The sequence below is a fragment of the Olea europaea genome, chromosome 17, assembly GCF_002742605.1.
Source record: "Olea europaea var. sylvestris chromosome 17, O_europaea_v1, whole genome shotgun sequence".
NCBI lineage: Eukaryota > Viridiplantae > Streptophyta > Magnoliopsida > Lamiales > Oleaceae > Olea > Olea europaea.
Genome location: NC_036253.1, coordinates 15,321,901 through 15,342,169, shown reverse-complemented (window position 1 = coordinate 15,342,169; position 20,269 = coordinate 15,321,901). Strand labels below are relative to the sequence as shown.

General features: G+C 35.1%; 1 protein-coding gene across 1 annotated transcript; it reads right to left on the bottom strand.

Moving 5' to 3' along the window:
- Nucleotides 1-565: 565 nt before the first annotated feature.
- Nucleotides 566-18,820, bottom strand: LOC111365293 (stromal processing peptidase, chloroplastic). The gene is made up of 25 exons (XM_022985740.1): nucleotides 18,406-18,820; nucleotides 17,111-17,299; nucleotides 16,275-16,516; nucleotides 15,574-15,772; nucleotides 15,023-15,070; nucleotides 14,760-14,867; nucleotides 14,226-14,414; nucleotides 13,794-14,093; nucleotides 12,974-13,075; nucleotides 11,622-11,756; nucleotides 11,163-11,387; nucleotides 10,710-10,913; nucleotides 10,228-10,398; nucleotides 9,307-9,456; nucleotides 8,426-8,563; nucleotides 7,169-7,396; nucleotides 6,880-7,032; nucleotides 6,578-6,701; nucleotides 4,702-4,834; nucleotides 3,509-3,629; nucleotides 3,346-3,426; nucleotides 2,226-2,327; nucleotides 1,877-2,027; nucleotides 1,648-1,780; nucleotides 566-1,055 (listed from the first exon to the last, which is right to left on the bottom strand). The coding sequence occupies exons 1-24, from the start codon at nucleotides 18,589-18,591 to the stop codon at nucleotides 1,689-1,691; spliced, it is 3,771 nt and encodes a 1,256-aa protein (XP_022841508.1). The 5' UTR covers nucleotides 18,592-18,820; the 3' UTR covers nucleotides 566-1,055; nucleotides 1,648-1,688.
- Nucleotides 18,821-20,269: the final 1,449 nt, after the last annotated feature.

Sequence of the window (20,269 nt, the reverse complement as noted above, 5' to 3'; positions counted from 1 at the left end):
CTCACTCTCTAAATAAAAGTATTAATTTAAAAAATTTCTTAAAACATGATTTTAAAAGTTGGCACTTCAAAATAAATCACATCTCCTGTTTCTCTTGAAGATGCTCTTAAACAGTTGTATTGTGAAGAGCATATTTTGAACATTGTCTATTTGTGGCAAAAGTATTTATGTAATTCACAGTTGCATTGAAGATGCTCAAAAAGGTTCAAGCTATTGAAACCTTAACAAATTAATAATAATTTCAAGTTACTGGACACGTTGGTTCCTCTCTGCTTGCTCATCGCACAGCAACTATCCCATCTTAGGTTAATCACGACGATCTTTGGTGCATTAAACTTAAACTAAACAATTGACGATTGTCTCATATCTCGTCTTTAATCATAATATTATCGAGTCATTCCTACTAGAATTTAACAGATAGAAACAAAGTGTGATTCATTCACACAACCTGGGACGAAAGAGGCAAACTAGAAATGGACGGTATAGTAAGCAAGATTTTCACCTTACCCATCAAGAAACAAATGCATTGCTCACTTTTTATCTTCCCATGGAGGTGACAGAAAAATGTACAGCACTACCAAAAAATCTTTACTGGTAAGAACAGTGAAACTGGAATTTTTATTTCCAATGTATGATACAACATGAAAAATCTCATCAGCCACTTGTAAATTTTTCAAGAATTATATGTATCTGATGCATCAGCTAGGACAACAAATTTCACCATCCATCACCCGTCAGGAAAGGGAGGAAATGTAATCCGGGATGACTAACATAAAATTTCGGAATGAATAAACCTATATGAATAACAGAATACATAATATATGCTGTGATTAATTCCAACCTTAAATTCATCCTTTTGTCATGAATGAATGAAGAGATGCCCTGGCAGTTCCATATCACCAGTCACACCATGATCGCTTAATTTTTTTCAGAGCATAACTAGCACTCTCAGAGAAAAACACCCGAGTACTAGTTGGTCCTTTTATTGTTTGCCACAAATCTACAAGAGTATAAATCCTGTTGGAGCAAACCTTTTACGTGAAACCATCTTCAACCTGACAAATGAATCACGAGTAGAGAATAATCTATTGATTGTTTTGGGAAACATTGAATGCTTTGCTCAAACAAAGTTTCAACTGATAGAGGACAAATCTAGAGATCAAATAAAACCAAGCTAATAAATGAAGACAAAATTGATGTTATTAATCAACCAGATTTTTTCCATAACACATTCTATGATGCAGATAAACTTACCGGTCGTATATCATTTTAATAACGACGATTATCCCCTTACATTTTATCGTTGCTCTCCAGGCCAAGGGTTTGTTTAAAATTTAATTTTTCCTTTTAACTTCATCATATTGCAGATGGAAGAGTTATTACATCAGTGCCCAAGAAATGTACCTCATATGCTCAATATCTGCAGTGCATTTGCATCATGAACTTCAAGTTGTTGGTCTTGTCATAGTAGATGAACCCCGCCCTATAGGAATAACACTGGGGAGGCCCTCTGCCAATTCTTCCTCCTCTGTTGTAGCTGTAGCATAATATTGAGTTCATCAGGGTTTGTTTAAAATTTAATTTTTCCTTTTAACTTCATCATATTGCAGATGGAAGAGTTATTACATCAGTGCCCAAGAAATGTACCTCATATGCTCAATATCTGCAGTGCATTTGCATCATGAACTTCAAGTTGTTGGTCTTGTCATAGTAGATGAACCCCGCCCTATAGGAATAACACTGGGGAGGCCCTCTGCCAATTCTTCCTCCTCTGTTGTAGCTGTAGCATAATATTGAGTTCATCATAACTTGGTAAAAGAAAACACTAACCATTTAAGTTTTTCACAAAAATTGTTTTACAGAATTATGTCTTCACCTATGACTTCTTCTCCAGCCTGAGCCCCAGCAATTCCAATGCACGAGTACAAGGAATTCTCATCTATCTTCAGCTGTTCATAGGCAATATATATGTCTTCAACAGTAGCAGACTCATACAGCAAAGTGAGATCCTTAATGCAAGAAATATCCTGGCAACCAGAAAGATGGTCAGAACTTGAGTCCAAGGAAAAATTACAAAGTGAAAGTGCCAAAGAAACCGCATACTCTTTCAAACTCATAAAGTTCAGGGCCTTCAGGCTCTGCCCGGTGATATATCATATCTTATATTTTTTTGTATTATTTTGTTTCCTTCCCAGATGAATAAGAAGTAAAGATTTCAACTTTACCTTCCTAGGGACAGATGCCGCTTGCAAGTGAGCCATCAATCCAAGCCAATAAGCATTTGACTTGATTTCAGCTTCATGTCGCATCAGCAATGTTCGTTTTGCCTGTCAACAAAAAAAAATGAGCAACTCTGAATCATGTTCATCTCAGAGCATTGATTTAGAAAAGAGTCAGCTCAGTTTCAGCCTTCATATAATTAAACATAGGTAATGGCTATTATCATTTTAGCACTTTTAGAATCCCAAAAGTTCCCATGTAAAAAATAATCCCCATTCATTGAAGATTGTTAAATATGAAGTTTTCAAATCTATGTTGCAATCTCGGTAGCAGGATTTTGTATTCTTTCTCAGAATAAAGGTAGCAAAAGTTGAAGGGAAGCCAGAAAAATGTTATGATGGATTTGTGAGACAACAGTTTCAGATGTTCCAAGGCATATCCAATGGAAACTGCAGGATATACTAATTAGGAATAGTAATGAACTAGTATTAACATAGACCTTAAGAAAGAGGTCAACTTAAAATCACATGACTAAGGTAATTGAAAAGGATCCCAGAATTCGCTATTTAAATTCGAAGTTGGCTGTTAATAGATCAAGATAGGGGAAACAATTCATGTAGCTGATCTCAGAATAGTATGAGCTAAGACTTTTTTGAGTAAAGTAGCTTTTGGTGATAATAGCAATAAAATTTGTTAAAATTAGAGTTTAAAGGCGCTGGGCACATTAGTTATACTTTTGATTGCCAAGAGGAGGCACATACAATTTTGAACCATAGAAGTGCAGTATGGATTTTCATGACAACTTTTTAAAGGATATCAGCTATTCTGACGTTTAATGTCTTTATGTCAGCCAACCAAAACAACCATGATTTTTGTCCATGGGCTCACAGCAGCCCACAACAGTTCCTTATATGCAACCACCAAAAGCTAAAATTTTCCCCTCGTTAATGACATTGTCATTCCCTTAATCCTGCAGGTTTTTCCAATCCTATTTCAGCATTACTACAAACCTAAGCTATTCAAGGATATTAGGAGTCTTCCATATTTCTAACCCAATCACTTAAAAAGAAAGAAACCAAAAGTATAATTTACTAAAGAACGAAATCATTCTGTAAGACAACTAACCCGATCCAACTCTCTGGGGGCAATCCTGTTACTATGCAGACCCCGGAGGACATTCTTGCAAGCATCAACAGCTTTATGTACCTGTATACAAATTAATTAGCTAGAAAGTCATCTATGAGGAGCATAAAATCAGAAGAAATTATATAGATGGAGAAGCACACACCTTTCCAGGAGTGGATGTCACTGAGATTACATACCACCCAAGCTTCAACCGATCAAACAGGTTCAATTCAAAAGATACATCATACGTCAATCCAAGTGAATCTCTGACTGTTGTAAAGAGCCTATACAAAGACCAAGGAAAAAAAATGATAGAAAACATATATTTTTAAATTTAACAAAATCCTTTGTATTGACAATGTTGGACCATGACTGAAAAAAAAATGCATTATCCATCCAAGGATATAGTCTAGATGAAAAGCATGCCAAAGGACCTTTTGGATTGATATTTTCCTATTCTGACAATTGCCCAATTTTACACCAGAAGTTTCCTTTATTAAATACGTTCCTTCCGAATAAGTGGATAAATGTTTAGCATAGTCTGACCTGAAGAGAAGCTCTACAAGAGTGGTAAATAAGATATGGAATGTGGTTAATCCAAGTTTTGCCAATGAATGCAATGCAGACAAAAGCAGTGTGCAATCTCAACTATTGAAGTCATGGATCAAACTCTTCGGGGTACGAGCTCATTTGCAAGTAGAAACAAACAGAAGGAATAGCTTTGGAAAATCCCATGATAATGAAAAACTAACAAAAATAAGAGGAACTACACACAATTAGCAAAAATTAACAGAAATTTCCATTAGTAATTTGAAACCCCATTCTCAGTAAAACTCAGCTTCATATGTTCATGAGTTTTATCAAATGATTTTCTCCCTACTATAGTGGTCCTTATCAATTATTTTCCATTAAATTTCCAGATCACAAAGCAAGTTCAGGAAGGGAGCCCACTTTTTTCATCATAAGCTACTCTTAATACAAACAAATGTATTTGTTAAGAATCATTTTACAAGAAACTGATATAGAAGTATGATAATGTCAATAAATAAGCAAAACCGAAGTCCTCTAAGCACTTAGAGAAGGCATGTGTCAAAAAAATTCAATTGGATGAGTGTACGTATGCGATTTTTAAGTTATATAAGTTACGTTTACTTCACTTGTCAAGAAGTTTTAATGCTCTGTAAGGCTGTTCAAAGAAGGCACCATAAAAGTGATTCATATACAAGATACCAGAGATATGAGATCATAACTATTATATCCTATTCATACTAACTCCGAAATGCACATTGTCATGAGATAGGACATATAAGATAAATCTCTAATATGCAATCTAATGTCAGCCTCCATATAAATTACCTAGAGTTTATGATCTCTGCCAACAGTCCCAATGTGATAGCAAAAAACAATGGGTGAGCGCATAACTTCCCTTGAAGTTTCATATCAGCATTCTCCAACTCTTCAGGCTGCGTCCCAAATTTTAGATGCTCATCTGGATAACAATTCAAACACTCATTTTCTGGCATAAATTGAACCCTAGGAAAATTTATTTCAGAATGACAGTATAGAATTTCAGTTTTATTTTCATGAATCAGCAGATATGAAAACAGATTTTTTCTTTAAAATATATGGCTTAAGTGTCATTATACAGTGGATATTAATGCAAGCATATATCAAGGAACTGAATTTGAGTGCAGGAAAAAATCACTTAACTCAAGCTACATTTAGGAAATTATTTTCATGAAGTCGTCTCAGTTATTTTTGTCAATTCAGAACAGGATTATAGCAGTGCACAGGATTACATTTAGGGGGTGTTTGAGCCCCATTATTTTTGAAGAATGTATTTTGGAATAGTAAATTAATGGAGAATGTGTGATTAAAAAAGAAGGAAATTTTTTTATTTGCATCAAAAAATCACTTAACTCAAGCTACATTTAGGAAATTATTTTCATGAAGTCGTCTCAGTTATTTTTGTCAATTCAGAACAGGATTGAAGCAGTGCACAGGATTACATTTAGGGGGTGTTTGAGCCCCATTATTTTTGAAGAATGTATTTTGGAATAGTAAATTAATGGAGAATGTGTGATTAAAAAAGAAGGAAATTTTTTTTATTTGCATATAATATTATTTTAATGAAGAATGTATGGTTGAAAAGAACAGAGAAAATATATTTTAGGAAAAATGGGAATCAAACACCCCCTTACTTTTGTAATCATTTGCGACATTCATAGAAGGGCATAACACATCACCGTGTTCAATTACTAATAAGCTGGTTTCCCCTCAGCTAATGTACAACACTTTAGAATATTTTTCGGGGAGAAGTTGTGATGTAAACTATTGGAATGGATTCATGTTTATGTCCATCCAGGACTTGCACATGAAGAGACTAGTTTGAAGCAGGATCTAATTTGAGAATGTTAAAAACCTTCACCAAATAACTTAGCCAAATGCATTTCATCAATGAAAAGAGGACCCCAAGTCGGAAAGTATAGCTTAAGCTTTTATTAAGGACTTCATTTATTCATATTTTATATTCAACATGCTCCCTCGTGTTTAGGCTGGATCTTTTCCGTTTCAAAGACCTAAGTTCAGCTAGAGTTTAATTTCAGCCAAGCACAAACTAGAGCTATAGAAGGGTTGGTTTTAAATTAGGTTTGAAATTGTATTAGATGTGATTATATCGTTATATTGACTAATAAATTCAAAATTATATACTGACTAAAACTCGAACTGTGAGGGTGTCAAAGGGAATTTAAAGTCCATGGAACTCAGATAATAGATCAAATCACTGTACTTGCAATATAAAAATTGATGGGTTACTTTAAAAACAATAATGACTGAGATTATAGCTTTTTAGTTTAGCAGGTGGAACTTGTATTGATTAAAGTTGATATGATGTTGCCTTAATAAGAATCTACAAGCTTAGACTATCTTTGATTCAATTTGAAGCTCATATTAGCTTTCAAGTGGTGTCTGAGCTTTCAAGTTCTCAGAGAAAAAAAATCATGATGATTGAAGCAAAGTGTGAGCAGAACAAAGTTTGGTTCCCTTTGCTTGATTTCATTCTCACAAAGTCTATTAATAACATGAACATGGGCCTAAAATCTGTGAGGGTATAAGAGAAGTTAAGCTTTCACGGTCTCCCAACTTAGCTCAATATTCTTGCTTCAGTTATCTCCATGCTATACATATACAAAAGGGGTATATGATACGTCTCAAACTATACTACAGTTACCATATGTAGCAATATTGCTGAATGACTTGAGAAGGTCCTTTCCCTCGAAAGTAAATCCCCAACGATTTGGTGCAGGGCCTGCAATGTATGCACAGGCTCGTTCATCTGTATCTTTCAAGAATACCTGTCAAGCAGCTAATAAATAAAACTCCATACGGCATATCATAATTCAGAGAATGTTGGTGTTTAGGAAACAGTTATGGCACAAAAGGAATAAGGTAACCAGACTATACTCGAGAGCAAAACGTCCAACTCATACAAAAGAAAACCAAACTCAAAACATTCGAAGGTGACATTCTCACTTGTTGATGCTGCATATCAGTAGTATATGGTCGGAATACAATTGGGCTGTATTTTTGTGCCTGCTCAGAACCTCTTGTTGCTCTGACTGTACCCAAATACTCCATTATGCAAGACTCTATATCCTCCACTGAGAAGTCTCCTACAATACTCACCTGATGAATGAACAAAGAGTGGCAATACTTAAACCAGAAAAATTTTCACTCTCATAGGCTGATGATTTACAAATAAGCCAATATTTTGTTCCAAAAAAAAAAAAAAAAAGTAACGGAAAAGATCAACGATTCAAACCTCCATGTTATCAGTGATGAACTGATTCATTACTGCATCTTTTACACGTTCTAGTGTTAATTGTTGTAATGAACTCGGTGTGGGCTCAACGAAACGTTCATCTCCATCTAGCATAGCCATCATGAGCTTGTGGGCAGTAGAGCGTTCTAAGCTTTTCGGAATAGATCGGTAATACGACAAGTATAACTGCCTAGCTCTATCGAATGCATCATCCAGCCAAACACTATGCTGTACAGAAGTGGCATTTGTAAAATTTCCAGAAAAAGATGTCGGATGTACATCTATAACTACTACTGTTAAAAGGAAAAATAATCTAGACTGTCAGTCATAAAGTATGCCTTTTGAACTTCTTGTGTCATTTCAGAGAACAAGGTGTCCTCAGTTGCATAGGTTACAGAACTGTCTACAACCACATGCACCAGCAGTAAAAATGGTATCATTATCCCAGAAGGAAGACAGCAAAGTGCCCTATCTCATCCACATTTATAAAGTTCAAAAAGTTAGGTCCCCATCCTCCCTAGTTATTGATCCAGAGAAACAAACATAACATGTTTCTATGTGAAGTATTACAGGCTATATTCATGTCCTTATAAATGTAACCAACCACTCTCAGTCCAGTTAACCAACTATTACCTCAACAGACACCAACTCAACTGATTCCATAACTCAAACTATACCAAGAAAAAAGGAGGATGGTGGAGGAGGAAGGCAGGCAGATAGGCAAAACAGATGCATAACTTGTCAATTGACACAAGGGACTAACCAGGTCATTAGTTATAGATAGGGATGTCAACGAACCGAGCCAAGCCGGCTCCCGAGCCGAAATTCTAGGCTCGGGCTCGGCTCGGGTAAAATATCCGAGCTTTTTTCCGGGCCCGAGAAAAAAAATTAGGACCTTTCCGAGCTGAGCTGGGCTCGCTCAGGTTTTGTTTGGTTTTGGATTTTTTTTTTTTAATTACATGGCAGCAACCTGCTGCCCTATTTCTGGCAGCAACACGTTGCCTTTTATTATTTATTTTTTTTAATTTTTTTTTTTTTAAATATATGCTCCGAGCCGGCGAGCCACGCAGGCCGGCTCGAGCTTTCCCCGATACCTAAAAATGGGGCTCGGTTCCGTTCTTCCGAGCCTCGAGCCGAGCGGGCTCGAGCTTTTTTCAAGCAGAACCACGGGTGGCCCGAGCCAGCGAACCCAATTGCCATTCCTAGTTATAGAGTAACACGTAAGCATTTACACGAGAGAAATGACAGTGGAATTACCTCAAGTACCATATGAAGTAACTGGAAAGCTGCACACATCCCATTATCTCTCAAAGTAAAACGAAACTCCATACATATAAACTCCTCAGTTGACTCCAGGGAGCAATTTATCAAGTGATTCACACAGAAGAGTTCTACCTGGAGCCATACATTAAGAATTAAAACACTTCCTAGCACCGTGGACACAAGGAGATAATATATTGTGCAATGTGGTATAGAAATAGATTTGTAGTAGTATTAACAGATCTTTGACTTCTATCCACGTTGGACAAAATGGAAATACACAATAGCATTAAACAATTGAATAGAGGTAGAATGGCACCAAGATATTGGGTATTATGCAGGCTTTAAATATTCACACACACAATCTACTCTAAACATCAATTAAGGAATATCTCCTCTTAAACAGTTAAAGCTCTTGTTGTATGGCAAAGATGTTAACCAGCAATAAAAGAAAATAAACATTATACTAGAAAAGAATCAAACTGCACAAACTTGAAGATAATGTTATGAGCATTTTTTCTTACTTTCAATCCAAACAGAACAGTTACGAATAAAAATGCAGATTAAGCAATAAAACCATATTATGTAGATCTGGATTATTATGCTGTATCAAAGCAATTTTTTTTTTTTTTTTTTTTTTTTTGGATCAAACGCTTAATTTCAGATACAATGGAATCTTAAGAGAGGTGATGCAAAAGCTCTACATGCTTGAAAAATTACAACATAATAGAATTTAAAATGCATCCCTTCTCAACCCTATTCTTCTGCAACATATATAAACATCTAGCAAGGTAAGAAAACATCAAATAGCTACAGAAGCAAATTATTCAAAATCATCAAACAGAAAAATCTAGAAAAATGATTTTGTCAATTATCACCTGTTCACGCGTGAAATTGCCAACTCGACCTCCCTCACTAAGAGTTCGAACACCCACAATAACAGCTCCCTTAGTCTCTGAACTTTCAGCTGCTCGTCCACCACCAACTATGAGGCGCATGACACCGCTATTGGCTTCACTCTTGGATATCTATTGATACAATAACACTATGTATCAACATGCAAATATGTACCAAGAAAATTATGAAAATATCATCAAACATCAAAAGAAATAAACAGAATCCATATGTTTATTCAACAATCAAGCAAAGGAGTATGAAAGCAGCACAAAGAGCATAGCAATACCATAGATGATACTATTTTTAACTTGTGAATATAGCAAGACTAATGGAGAAATCAAGATATACATATGAGGTAAGAAATAAAGACTGACTACACACATTTAACTCTCATTTCAAAATTACCATAAGATTTGTAAGGTACTTAGTTGTAGCATCACAATACATCTTGATTTTTGTACTTGATTGGCGTAAAATGGAGTACTTCACCATGCTTTTGGTGTAGTTATAAAAGTTTCTGCAAATACAATCCCTTTTTTTTTACCAAAATTCAATTAATTGTGTACTACTTGTAATCTCCAAAAGTAAATTTCATGATTTGGATTGACATAAACAGCAGGAGTTGAAAAGCTGAATAATATGTGTGCCGTTTAACTCTGAGCCTGCATATGATGCCAAATTGCCAATCATAGGTAGGACTCAGCTTCAAGCATTCAATATGTAGGAAGTACAAAAGTCAAATAGGATACTTTAGAAACAAGAGCTGAAAAGGGAACATTTAATCTAAAATATCACCAAAAAGAAAAATGATATTCAGTTTTCGACCGAAGGCACAAAAATTAGAAAAGAAATTTATTTGTATGTCAAATATTTGAGTAAGTACAAATATAAAAATGACTAACCCTGTAATTTACAGGAATTCCATTAGAAAGGCGTCGTTGAGTGATTCCTGTATCCTCCTCATATATTTTTGTCGCGTTTGTTTCTTGGTCTACGGGAACAAAGGATGGGCTTCGCTGCAATTTTAATTCCTGAAGCTGCTCTGAGGAAATTAATTCTTTAGGCACCTCAAGCTGTAGAATTGAAAAACAAATACTAGTCAATAATATCATCTTGATAATGAAGCAAGGTGGATAAAAAACCTTGTCCATTTCTTTATATTTTATGCTTTTTGTAAAAGAGAACAGATGGGAAGAGGACAATGGCACAAACAAATCTCGTAACAAATTTTAATATTTATCAATATATGTTTCTAGTCAAATGGAGTCTTTTTAATTTTCATCCATAAATCTTTCTAAAACCTGGAGGATGAGCCCCAGGCCTAAATACAACCCACACCATAACAGAGGATCTGTAAATATAAAGGTTCGTAAAAGATAAAAACCTCAGGCTCTGCCTCTATGGTTTCATTCAAACCAGTTTCAATTGCAGCTAATATCTCTTCCGGTGTTATCTTGAATTCGGTTTCACCAATTCCATCAACATGCACTTTCTTTGGAACACAAGCAACAATTGCTGCTGGGAGCGGTGCATATGATTTTCCATAATCAGAGACGAACTCCAACACCTTCGCACCAATAGAATTGACCTGACATGTACATATAAAAAATGATCAACTGAGTCTCTCAAAATTAACCAACACGTTTTCATGATCTTGGCAGAAATGGTTTAACACACTTCCAAATTTCCAATAAGTCTCAAAGTGCATCTAGTTCATGCATATCTGACAAATCCTTTGTGAGTAAAAAGTCAATAAGATGCATCTTTGTTGGTCCAACACAATAAAGGAAAAAATAGTAAAGAGCCACCATTCAGAGAGGAAAGAATTAAGTATTACCTCCTCGAGGGTAACCGTGCCAGCAACAGCAACCAAACTCTCATGTCCTTGTCTTTGATCCATCACAGTGTGACCAAGTGCTTCGCTCTCCATAATGAAATCTAAATTATCCACTGATGATACGTTATCAATCATAGCAGCCAGCTGTTCACTATCTTTTAGTAGTGCATCCAAATAACGGGCCAATTCGCCTTTTGTAACACCAAATTCTTTAAGCCTTCTAACCTGGAAGGCACAAAATTCACATATTTTAACGGCATAACACATGGGAACAACCTTAACTGTGTCATTAGAAATTTCTAGACAAGAAAAGCATTATAAAATACTAATATTTACCATCACCAATCACATTAATGCTATGATTTCCCGAACATTAGATTCTACTGAGTAAGAGGGTGAAGGAGGGTAGACGTCTGTGCATGTAGATAATGAATGAAATTAAGATATGAAATGACAAACCTCCTGCACGGAAACTTTAATTGCATTTCGCCAATTTTGAGGTTCAGCAGTCACTGTGAGAGTGGTAACTGTGCAACCTTCTCTTCCAGAGTCACTATGGTCCAATTCAACTGAAGTAAATGGTGGATTTGAACTCTGTAAAACCCTTCAAATTAGAAAAGGAAGAAGGTAGCTCTAATGCAAAACTAATGTTACATATTAAAAGCACCTATTTATCGGGCAAACAATGCAGGAGCAAAAGTTAAAATTTTCGAATCCTTCTCCTCAAGTATTCTTATTATTAACTTGAAATTCGATTAGTTATTAAAAAAAAGTTTTTCATTAGTCTTGATTTAGTCCCCTGGTGGGTTTCCTGCTAGAAATAGATTCACTTTTTCCTAGTGATTTAAGTTTTCCTAGTTAAAGTAGGCTTTGGAGTCCTTAAAAGGCCTGATTATTACAACAAACATAACAACTAAACAGTTCAGTTTCTCAAAAAATTCTGTTTTCGTTGAGTTTTAAGCCTTAAGCACTAAATCTCTAGTGATTACTTCGATCACAGCAAATAATCCTATTTTCTTTCAATCCCTTTCATTATTTAGCGGGTAGAGCTTCTTCCCTATCAACAAATAACAAAAAATATTAGGAGATAAAATAAATAAGTGATGTTAATTACATGTTATTTATCCACAATTTTAAATATTAAGACCCAAATAATTCATAAAAGTGCCTACAACTAACTACAAGTATTCTTTGAAATCAAAAGTACAAGTGATCTTTATGAGCATGCTTTGTGTACTTGTCTAACCATTGCGCAGGTAAAGCTCTGTCCTCTACTTGCCCCCCTTCTAAACACTATCCCTGGGTACTGTTTTCCAAAACCCAAACTGTCTCCCAAAAAATAACTAAACATCCTTTCCTCAACAACTCATCCCTGACTCATCATATAATTCATTGGCTACATACTCCACATCAAAACCCACCATTATAATTCATCACGGAAGGCTTCATGAAAGAAATTCTAAAGCTGTCCTCAATCAATCTATCAGAGCTTAAAGATCCTACCCGTTGTTCCTACATGCATATTGGAAGACAATGGAAATTGCAATATTCAGCACAAATTTAAAGTTGGGGAGAGAATTTCTTTACTAATTTACTCACTTTCTCTAACGAATTGCAAGAAGTCAAGCGAATTTCAAACCCATGAAATGTCATTATTCATCACACTAACTATTGAAAAATATAGCCCACTTATGTAACTCATTTCCACGGATACATCAAAAACACCTCCACGTAACTAGAGAAGGCTTTTTATGATAGATTTTCTGGAGCTGTATAACACCGGAATTAAAAGGAAAAGGAAATCAATGCACCTTGTATCTTGTGTTAATACGAAAATGCAAAGCAGAAAGAAATATCCTCTTCATCAGCACATTTCGCAAATCACCATATGTGCGGACCTTGTTGACAGGGATCTGATACAAAATAGCATAGAACTTGTAAAAAATAATAATGATAAAAGTCCAGAATACAAGAACATAGAAAAAAGAATAGGTACAACATCCTGTGGAATATAGCCCCACTATCAACAAACAAAATAATATCATCTCTAGCTATTACTACTACAACAGCAAAATATTTTATCATAAACACAAGTTCAATCAAACAGAGTGAGAAATCATAGAGCCTTAAGTGTATCAGGGGATGTTGTAGTTTTGGTAGGCAAGCGATGACCTAAAGCTGTTAAATCAAATAAATATATCAAATGACCTCATCTTGAATATGTTTGATAAGCTTATCCATGAGTGAAACAAAAATATGAAGATTTGGTGTCCAACCTTGAATTCTAGCCCCCGTTTGATTCCCATTCTTATAAGAATGAGAATGAAAAATATAACTGGTGCGGGACTCACACAAGAGAGAAGAAGTCAAATATGGTGGCTTGATGTGATGGATAACGATCATATTTTTTATTTTTGTGGCCAAAGAATGGGAAACAAATGGGGCCCAAATAGGAAATTACCCAGCGCAACCCCTCTTCCGACTCAAAAAGAAAGAATTTTTTCTGAAGATAAATAAAATATGTAAATTCAACAAATAAAAGAAGTCCTACAGAGGACACAAAAAGGCAGAAATTACTTGCATAGGCACCGCATGATAACTGAGCCAATAATAGTTAGCAAATTTCTTCACCTTGCAAAACATATTAATAGAGAAATTCTGGAGCAATTCATGCTGAAATATTTGAGGAGGCTTTGCATTGATATTGCTTCCAGGAAGAGACCAATTATGCTCAACAGGAGGACGAATGGCATGTCTTTCCTTCCTAAAGTTTTTCAATTGCTCCGCGGGAACAGATGACCTTTCATGAGGTAAACCACCAGTCAACCCAACTCCCAGCTTAGGAGCAAGAAAATTAGCCATTGCACCAAAAGCACTTGAAGTAGAAGCTGCAGCCATATCACTTTCGGCAACAGTCTGTCCAAAAACAGCCTGCAAAAGACTTGCACGTAACTACCATTTCAAATGGCTGAATATTCATGTTGATTAGGGTACAAAGCTTGAACTGATGATTCTAACTAACATAATCTTCTAAAGATCAATTACAAACCACAAATCACATACTTCAATTTGGTTAACCGTCTTTGAAATGTTGTCAATGTCCCCCACAATGTACAAGGTGGCATTTGCTGGAAAGTACCAACGCTCGTGGAATCTTCGGATTTTATCTGCATCCCATTTTTTAATCTGCTCTTCCAATCCAATAGGGAATCTTTTGCTCAACTTGTTTTCAGAATGCAAGTGTTGTAACAACTATGATCAACAAAGGAAAAGAAGAAATTGGTAAATAATGAAAAACAAAAATAGTAGTCCCACCATTCATAAAGATAGGCTTGCATTTCTTTTTCGTCTGTCTCAAATTATAGGTCACTTTCCTTGTTGAGAGTACAATTAATTTCTCAATTTTTCGAATATGGCCCTATTTAATGTGCCTTGTTATCAACAAGGCGTATTAGGAAAAATGTAAATGAAAATTTATATTTCCAACTATATCAATACATTTTCTTAATCTGCATGAAAATGGAAGCAAACCTATATTTATGGAAAGGAGGGAGTAACAAACTAGGACCACCCTATGACCACCAATTGTTGTGTTACCTGGCAATCAACACGATACTCTATGGTATTCATCATCTGTAGTTCTGACAAAATTGCACGTCTTTCTTTTTCAACTCGAGAAGCTAGAAATTTCGGGTGGAAAGCAATCTATGTGCGATAAAAATTACAATTTATCAGTCAATAAAATTCATATGGCAAGAAGAGTAAACAGTGTATAGCTAAAAAAGTATAAAGATGTTTATAGCTCTAACAATATAAACAAAAGATACAAATCAATAGAAAAAGGAAAGGACTTATTATACCTCATTCAAAGCATCCAGAACAACTGGCAGTAAATCACCATCAGAGTCCTGGAGATCAAAGACTATAGAGTAAGACCATTGAAAATATATTGATGGGCAAATACGGCAAAATAATCATAAAGTAGAGACAGAAAACTAATGGTAAAGAAACTGATATTGTCGTGGCTCATTAGCGGGTTTTGTTTAAAAAAAAAAAAAAAAAAAAAAAAAAAAAAAAAAAATGACAAACGGTGGCGGGTTTGTTTTGAGTTTCAAACGTTTCTACTATACAAATATACAGAAATACTTCATGCATGAGATGAATCATATTCATGCTATTTACATCTTGGGGATAAGGAAGAAATGTTTTCCTTCACTTCGACTGTCCTAATTTTTATGCACCTTAGTTGCTTATCACTTCATCTAAAATTGTGATTCCGTTCTAACTTCTATTATCTCAGGAGGCTAAAATTTAGAAAAAAAAATTAAAATATATATATATATATATAACCAGAATTGAAAAGGGGAAAAAACTAATGAAATGGGAGCAGAAGAAAATAAGTGCAATAAACCTTTGTACTGGTTGGTGAATGAATATGAAACACAGTATGATGGAAATCTGTATAAGCATTTGATCGTGCACCAGTTCCAAGAAGTTTCTCACGTTTCTTACTCCCAAGGAATGCTACATGTTCAATCATATGGGCTATTCCTTGCTCATCATCGTCCTCATCAATTGATCCCACATGCACTTCCATGTGAGCTTCACACCTATATGTCACAAGGCATACCAATATGCGCAAGAGTAAGACAATGAGAGAAGTCGGAGCCATCAAATTTCTTTTGATTGTACTATAAAAGAATGTCTCGCTAAAGCGACAAAACTGGGAAAGATGAGATACACTAACAAATTTATGTTGTTCTTCCCGGCAAGGATAAGAGAGGAACAATAGAAAGCAAGAAATGAAAAATGCTGTATATCTTTTCTACGTGGCACAGCAAATCAAATTTCAACCCTCGTGCACCTTGTTTTGATAAAAGGATGATACACATAAAGAACTAGATTTTATTTTCCTACCACAAGGTAGGGAAGAATGAAAGAGATTATTAGAAAATTAAAAATAGATATAAGGATTTGCATAGTTGTAAGTTATCGATCTATTTTTCAATTTCAATAAACCATGTCTTTCACGTATCATTATAATCTAACAGTTGCATTGATAGTAATCGACAGAGCATCATGTGACTTTTAATTACTGCGAAACAATACTACCTATTTGGAGGGACTTTGTTAGGCAAAATGATGTAGCGAAGACCATTTTTTAATTGCCCTTTGTGAAGTTTTGGGTGAGATGGAAGCTCGTAGCTCAAAAACTGCTTAAATTCTGTTCTTTCTACTTCTGGATCTAAAAAATCCAAACCCTGTTTTTCCACAACACCATCAGGCCAGGTTGTACTTGCTGCATGTGGCTCTTCAGGGCCCACAGTAGCCATTGGAACGTGAACTTGTTGGACCTGTAAATCAACATGATATAATGAAAAGAGTGGGTGTCAACGTGGAAGTATTTGTTAAGAAAAAAACTGGACTTGTTGAAGTCACTAAACAGACAAAATTGCCAAATACTTGCTATTTTGATGTCCGCTAAAAGAATGAAAGTAACTAAAAAACAAATACCCAAATATCTCATTTGACAAATAGTTTTGTAACAAGTAGTACAATTGCAACTTACAAGATACAAAAAGAGTTGTAAATGTGTCAAATTATAAAAGTCGTAATAAGACAGCTTCGAAAGGGTAAACAAATGCTAGTGAGCTGGGGAGAATGTAAATCATTTGATATGTATTTTAGTGTAGAAACATATGAAGAAATACTCAGGAAAAAAAAAAGAAACTAGCAGGAAAAGGCCGGGAGAAAACAACTCTAGTGACAGAAATAAGATCGATTATAATACAAAATCAAGCAGTAAAAAATTACCATCCATCCTCCTCCTTATCAATCTAACAAATAAGAAAACCAAGTTGTGATGCAAATAGTGAAAAGCTTTTTATCATACATTTACGAACATGTAAGTAATCACAGAGGGTCCAGCAACACTAGTTATGGCTTACTTTAGCATTGTCAAGTTTTTTTCTTGATAGATGGAAAGTCGACTTTTCAAGGAAGACCCCAGTGTTCAATCTGCTAAAACAGGCCTGCTTTCTTTTATGAGAGCTGAAGCAAGAGACATGCCTACAGCTATCCAACGAACGCGCTTGAGGTAAGAATTCGTTAAGTTCCGAAGATCTTCTCCATGTATTCTGCAATAAAGGATGGAAGTGAGTAATATGTAAACATGGTGATGTGAAAAGGATGTCATGCAAATCAGAAAAACAAAGTTTTATGTGGAAAAAGAAAAGGGCTGTATTCGACAAAGACTAGACGAAAGGGATCTTTTTGTTTTTATGAGGAACTTATTTTTTTTCTTCCTTTACATATAGATTCATGTAAATACGCAAGCAATTTATTTTCTGAGCCGCAAAATTTTGAAACATGCCATTTCCTTGTATAAATAGAACAAAGTGTTAACCTCTACTAAACAATGGATTGTTTTTACTTTCCCGATTAAGCGATCCGGTGTAATTGATATGGATTTTGGTCGTTAGTGTCAAGGGTATGAATTAAAAATTATATGAAATATCTACTTTCATCAGTCAACATAAATACTTTGGACCAATTCAAATCACCGCTATTCAATATGGACAGATGGAGTACAACTGTGAAATGTTCTTCCGCTAAAGTTCCCTATCAAAGAAACTACTGGCCTTTATTCCAGTTTTAACAATAACATGATATTAACAGGTTAAGACTATGAGCGAGGGGATATGAGCAGTTCAAGCTTCAAGTAGTATTGTTGTGCAGTCTATTTTCAAGTTTACTCATGCAATAATTTGCAACCATTTAGGAGCCTTACCATACATATTGAAAAGCCTGGAAGCTATTTTTGCTTATATGGAATGCAAAGCTTGGAAAAGCAGTCCAAAAAGATTTTAGGTTGGAACTGATTTTACTTCAGAGTTCCATTTCCATGGAACTAAACATGGATAAACGTACTTATCAAAATATTGTATTTGTTTCATCTAGAAGGCAATAATTGAAATGGAAATTCTATCAATACTATATTTTCACAGCACCGCAAAAAAACAAAAATCAATTTTTTTTCCTTTATACAGCTAACAATTAATCAAATTATTGAACAAAATAATCCATTATCCAGACAGCTAAAGCCTCATTATTCTAGTATGCAAAAATGCAAGAGTTCAGTCTATATCCAAATACCAAAACAATTTACAGCCCTCAATCCCACGTTGTATGTAATTTAAAATCCACTAAAAAGAGGCCAAACCGTGGTAATAGTAATACATACCTGGGGATTGATAAGATAAGGACGGCTGCAGCGGCGTCTATGAGGACGCAGAGTTACACTAGATTTCTTACATTGATGAGCAATCACTGGAGAATAACGAGAATTTTTGTCATTATAATAGTAATTACTGGCATGAATCGGAGACAAAAGGAGCTTTGTGTTGAATATAACTGACGTGGTTTGCATAATTCGTAATATAGGTAAACTAATCTTCCCAAATTGATTAGGGTTTATGATAAGGGGACGAATAATTTGGAAAGAAGGAAGGAGGCTAAAGGAATGTAAAATTGGGGCTTGTGTTATATCAGTAAGTTGAAATGAGAAGGTTGTGGTGTGGGCGGAGTGGCCGGCGTTAGTGGTGGCAGTTTAGCCAACTCGGCACGGCACAGATTTTTTTGGTCCTTGTAACCTGATACGCTAATTATTTTTAAGGAACAAAAAATTTGTCTTGCTTTAGGGCGTGTTTGGCTATTTTAAAATGAAGCAATCACACAAGGTGTGAAGAGTATGTTAATTTTTTCTTTCTAAATGATTACTTATGTTAAAGAGTAATTTTTTTCCAACCTTAACAATTCAAAAGAAATATTTATTTTAATCTTAACTAACATATAGGAAATTTTCCAAATCATGGCCAAACATGCATGTTCTGTTTTTTGACTTTTTCCTCTTTTTTTTTTCTTTTTTTTTTTTTTTTTAATTCTCCCCTTTTTAAATTAAGAATCGTTAACTATTAGATATAATGCGATTAATAACAAGCCATAAAAATTTTCCAAAATTGTTTTGGGGTCATGTATTGATTGCAGTGTGCAACACAATAAATCATGTCCCATCTAAATTGGTTAACAGAACTCCATACGAGTTATGGAAAGGCAAAAGTCCCAATTTATCTTATATGAAAGTTTGGGGCCATGACGCTTATTTGAAACGCCTTGAATCAGATAAGTTTGACACTAAATCTGATAAATACGTATTTGTGAGGATATTCAAAGGAGACATTTGAATATAAATTCTATTATCATGAAGAAAGTCTTCGTCTCACGACATATCGTCTTCGTAGAGAAAATGTTTACCCTAGGGGAGGACAGTGGGAGTAAAATAGAACTTGAAAGAGTTCAAGAGTCCACAGATATAGTTAACCAAGTAGATAAATCTGGGTTTGATCCCATATCAGATATGGGACATACTCATGATCAGGAAGTAAAGACTCCCGAGGACATGTCAGCTCTATGTGAATCTAGTAGGATCATTCGACTTTCAAGAAGGTGCGAATTCATGATTACTAATCAGGTATTACTGATTGAGGATAATGAACATGCTAGTTACACCAAAATAAAGTCAAGTATTGACTTAAAAGAGACAGCAAGAGGCCATAAAACTCGAGACGAACTCGATGTAAGTGAACAAGGTTTGGACCTTGGTCAAGCCTCCTGATGGAATAAAATCCATAAGTTTTTGTAAATAGTTTACAAAGAAAAGGTCGATATGGATGGGAATATCCATAGATACAAAGCAAGGCTAGAAGCAAAGGTTAAGTGTTGACCTTGGTGAAACCTTTCTCCTGTAGCCTTGCTTAAGTCCATTCGGGTTTTACTTGCAACAGTTACATACTGTGACTATATGTTAAGAGAAGTCTCTTGGAGCTGAAGTCTTAAATTTGATGAAAAAGTCAAAGTGTTTGATTTTATCAAATTTGAAGATGAATTGTGTGTTTACAAGAAGATAGTGGGAGCATTGTCGTATTGCTAACATTATAGAAAACAACATCCCTATGTTTTAATCATTGAAATAATGGTTGTTAAATGATTTATTCTCAAACGATATTAGAGAAGCAACTTGATCTATAGAAATAGGTCTAGAAGGTTGC

Excerpts from the sequence above, each read along its gene's own strand:
- LOC111365293 (XM_022985740.1), bottom strand. The coding sequence starts at position 18,591 with ATGCAAACCACGTCAGTTATATTCAACACAAAGCTCCTTTTGTCTCCG. Across the intron at positions 8,564-9,306 it reads GCAATTTCACGCGTGAACAG|GTAGAACTCTTCTGTGTGAA; the intron begins GTGATAATTGAC and ends GTATGGCTCCAG. Across the intron at positions 7,033-7,168 it reads TCATCACTGATAACATGGAG|GTGAGTATTGTAGGAGACTT; the intron begins GTTTGAATCGTT and ends TTCATTCATCAG.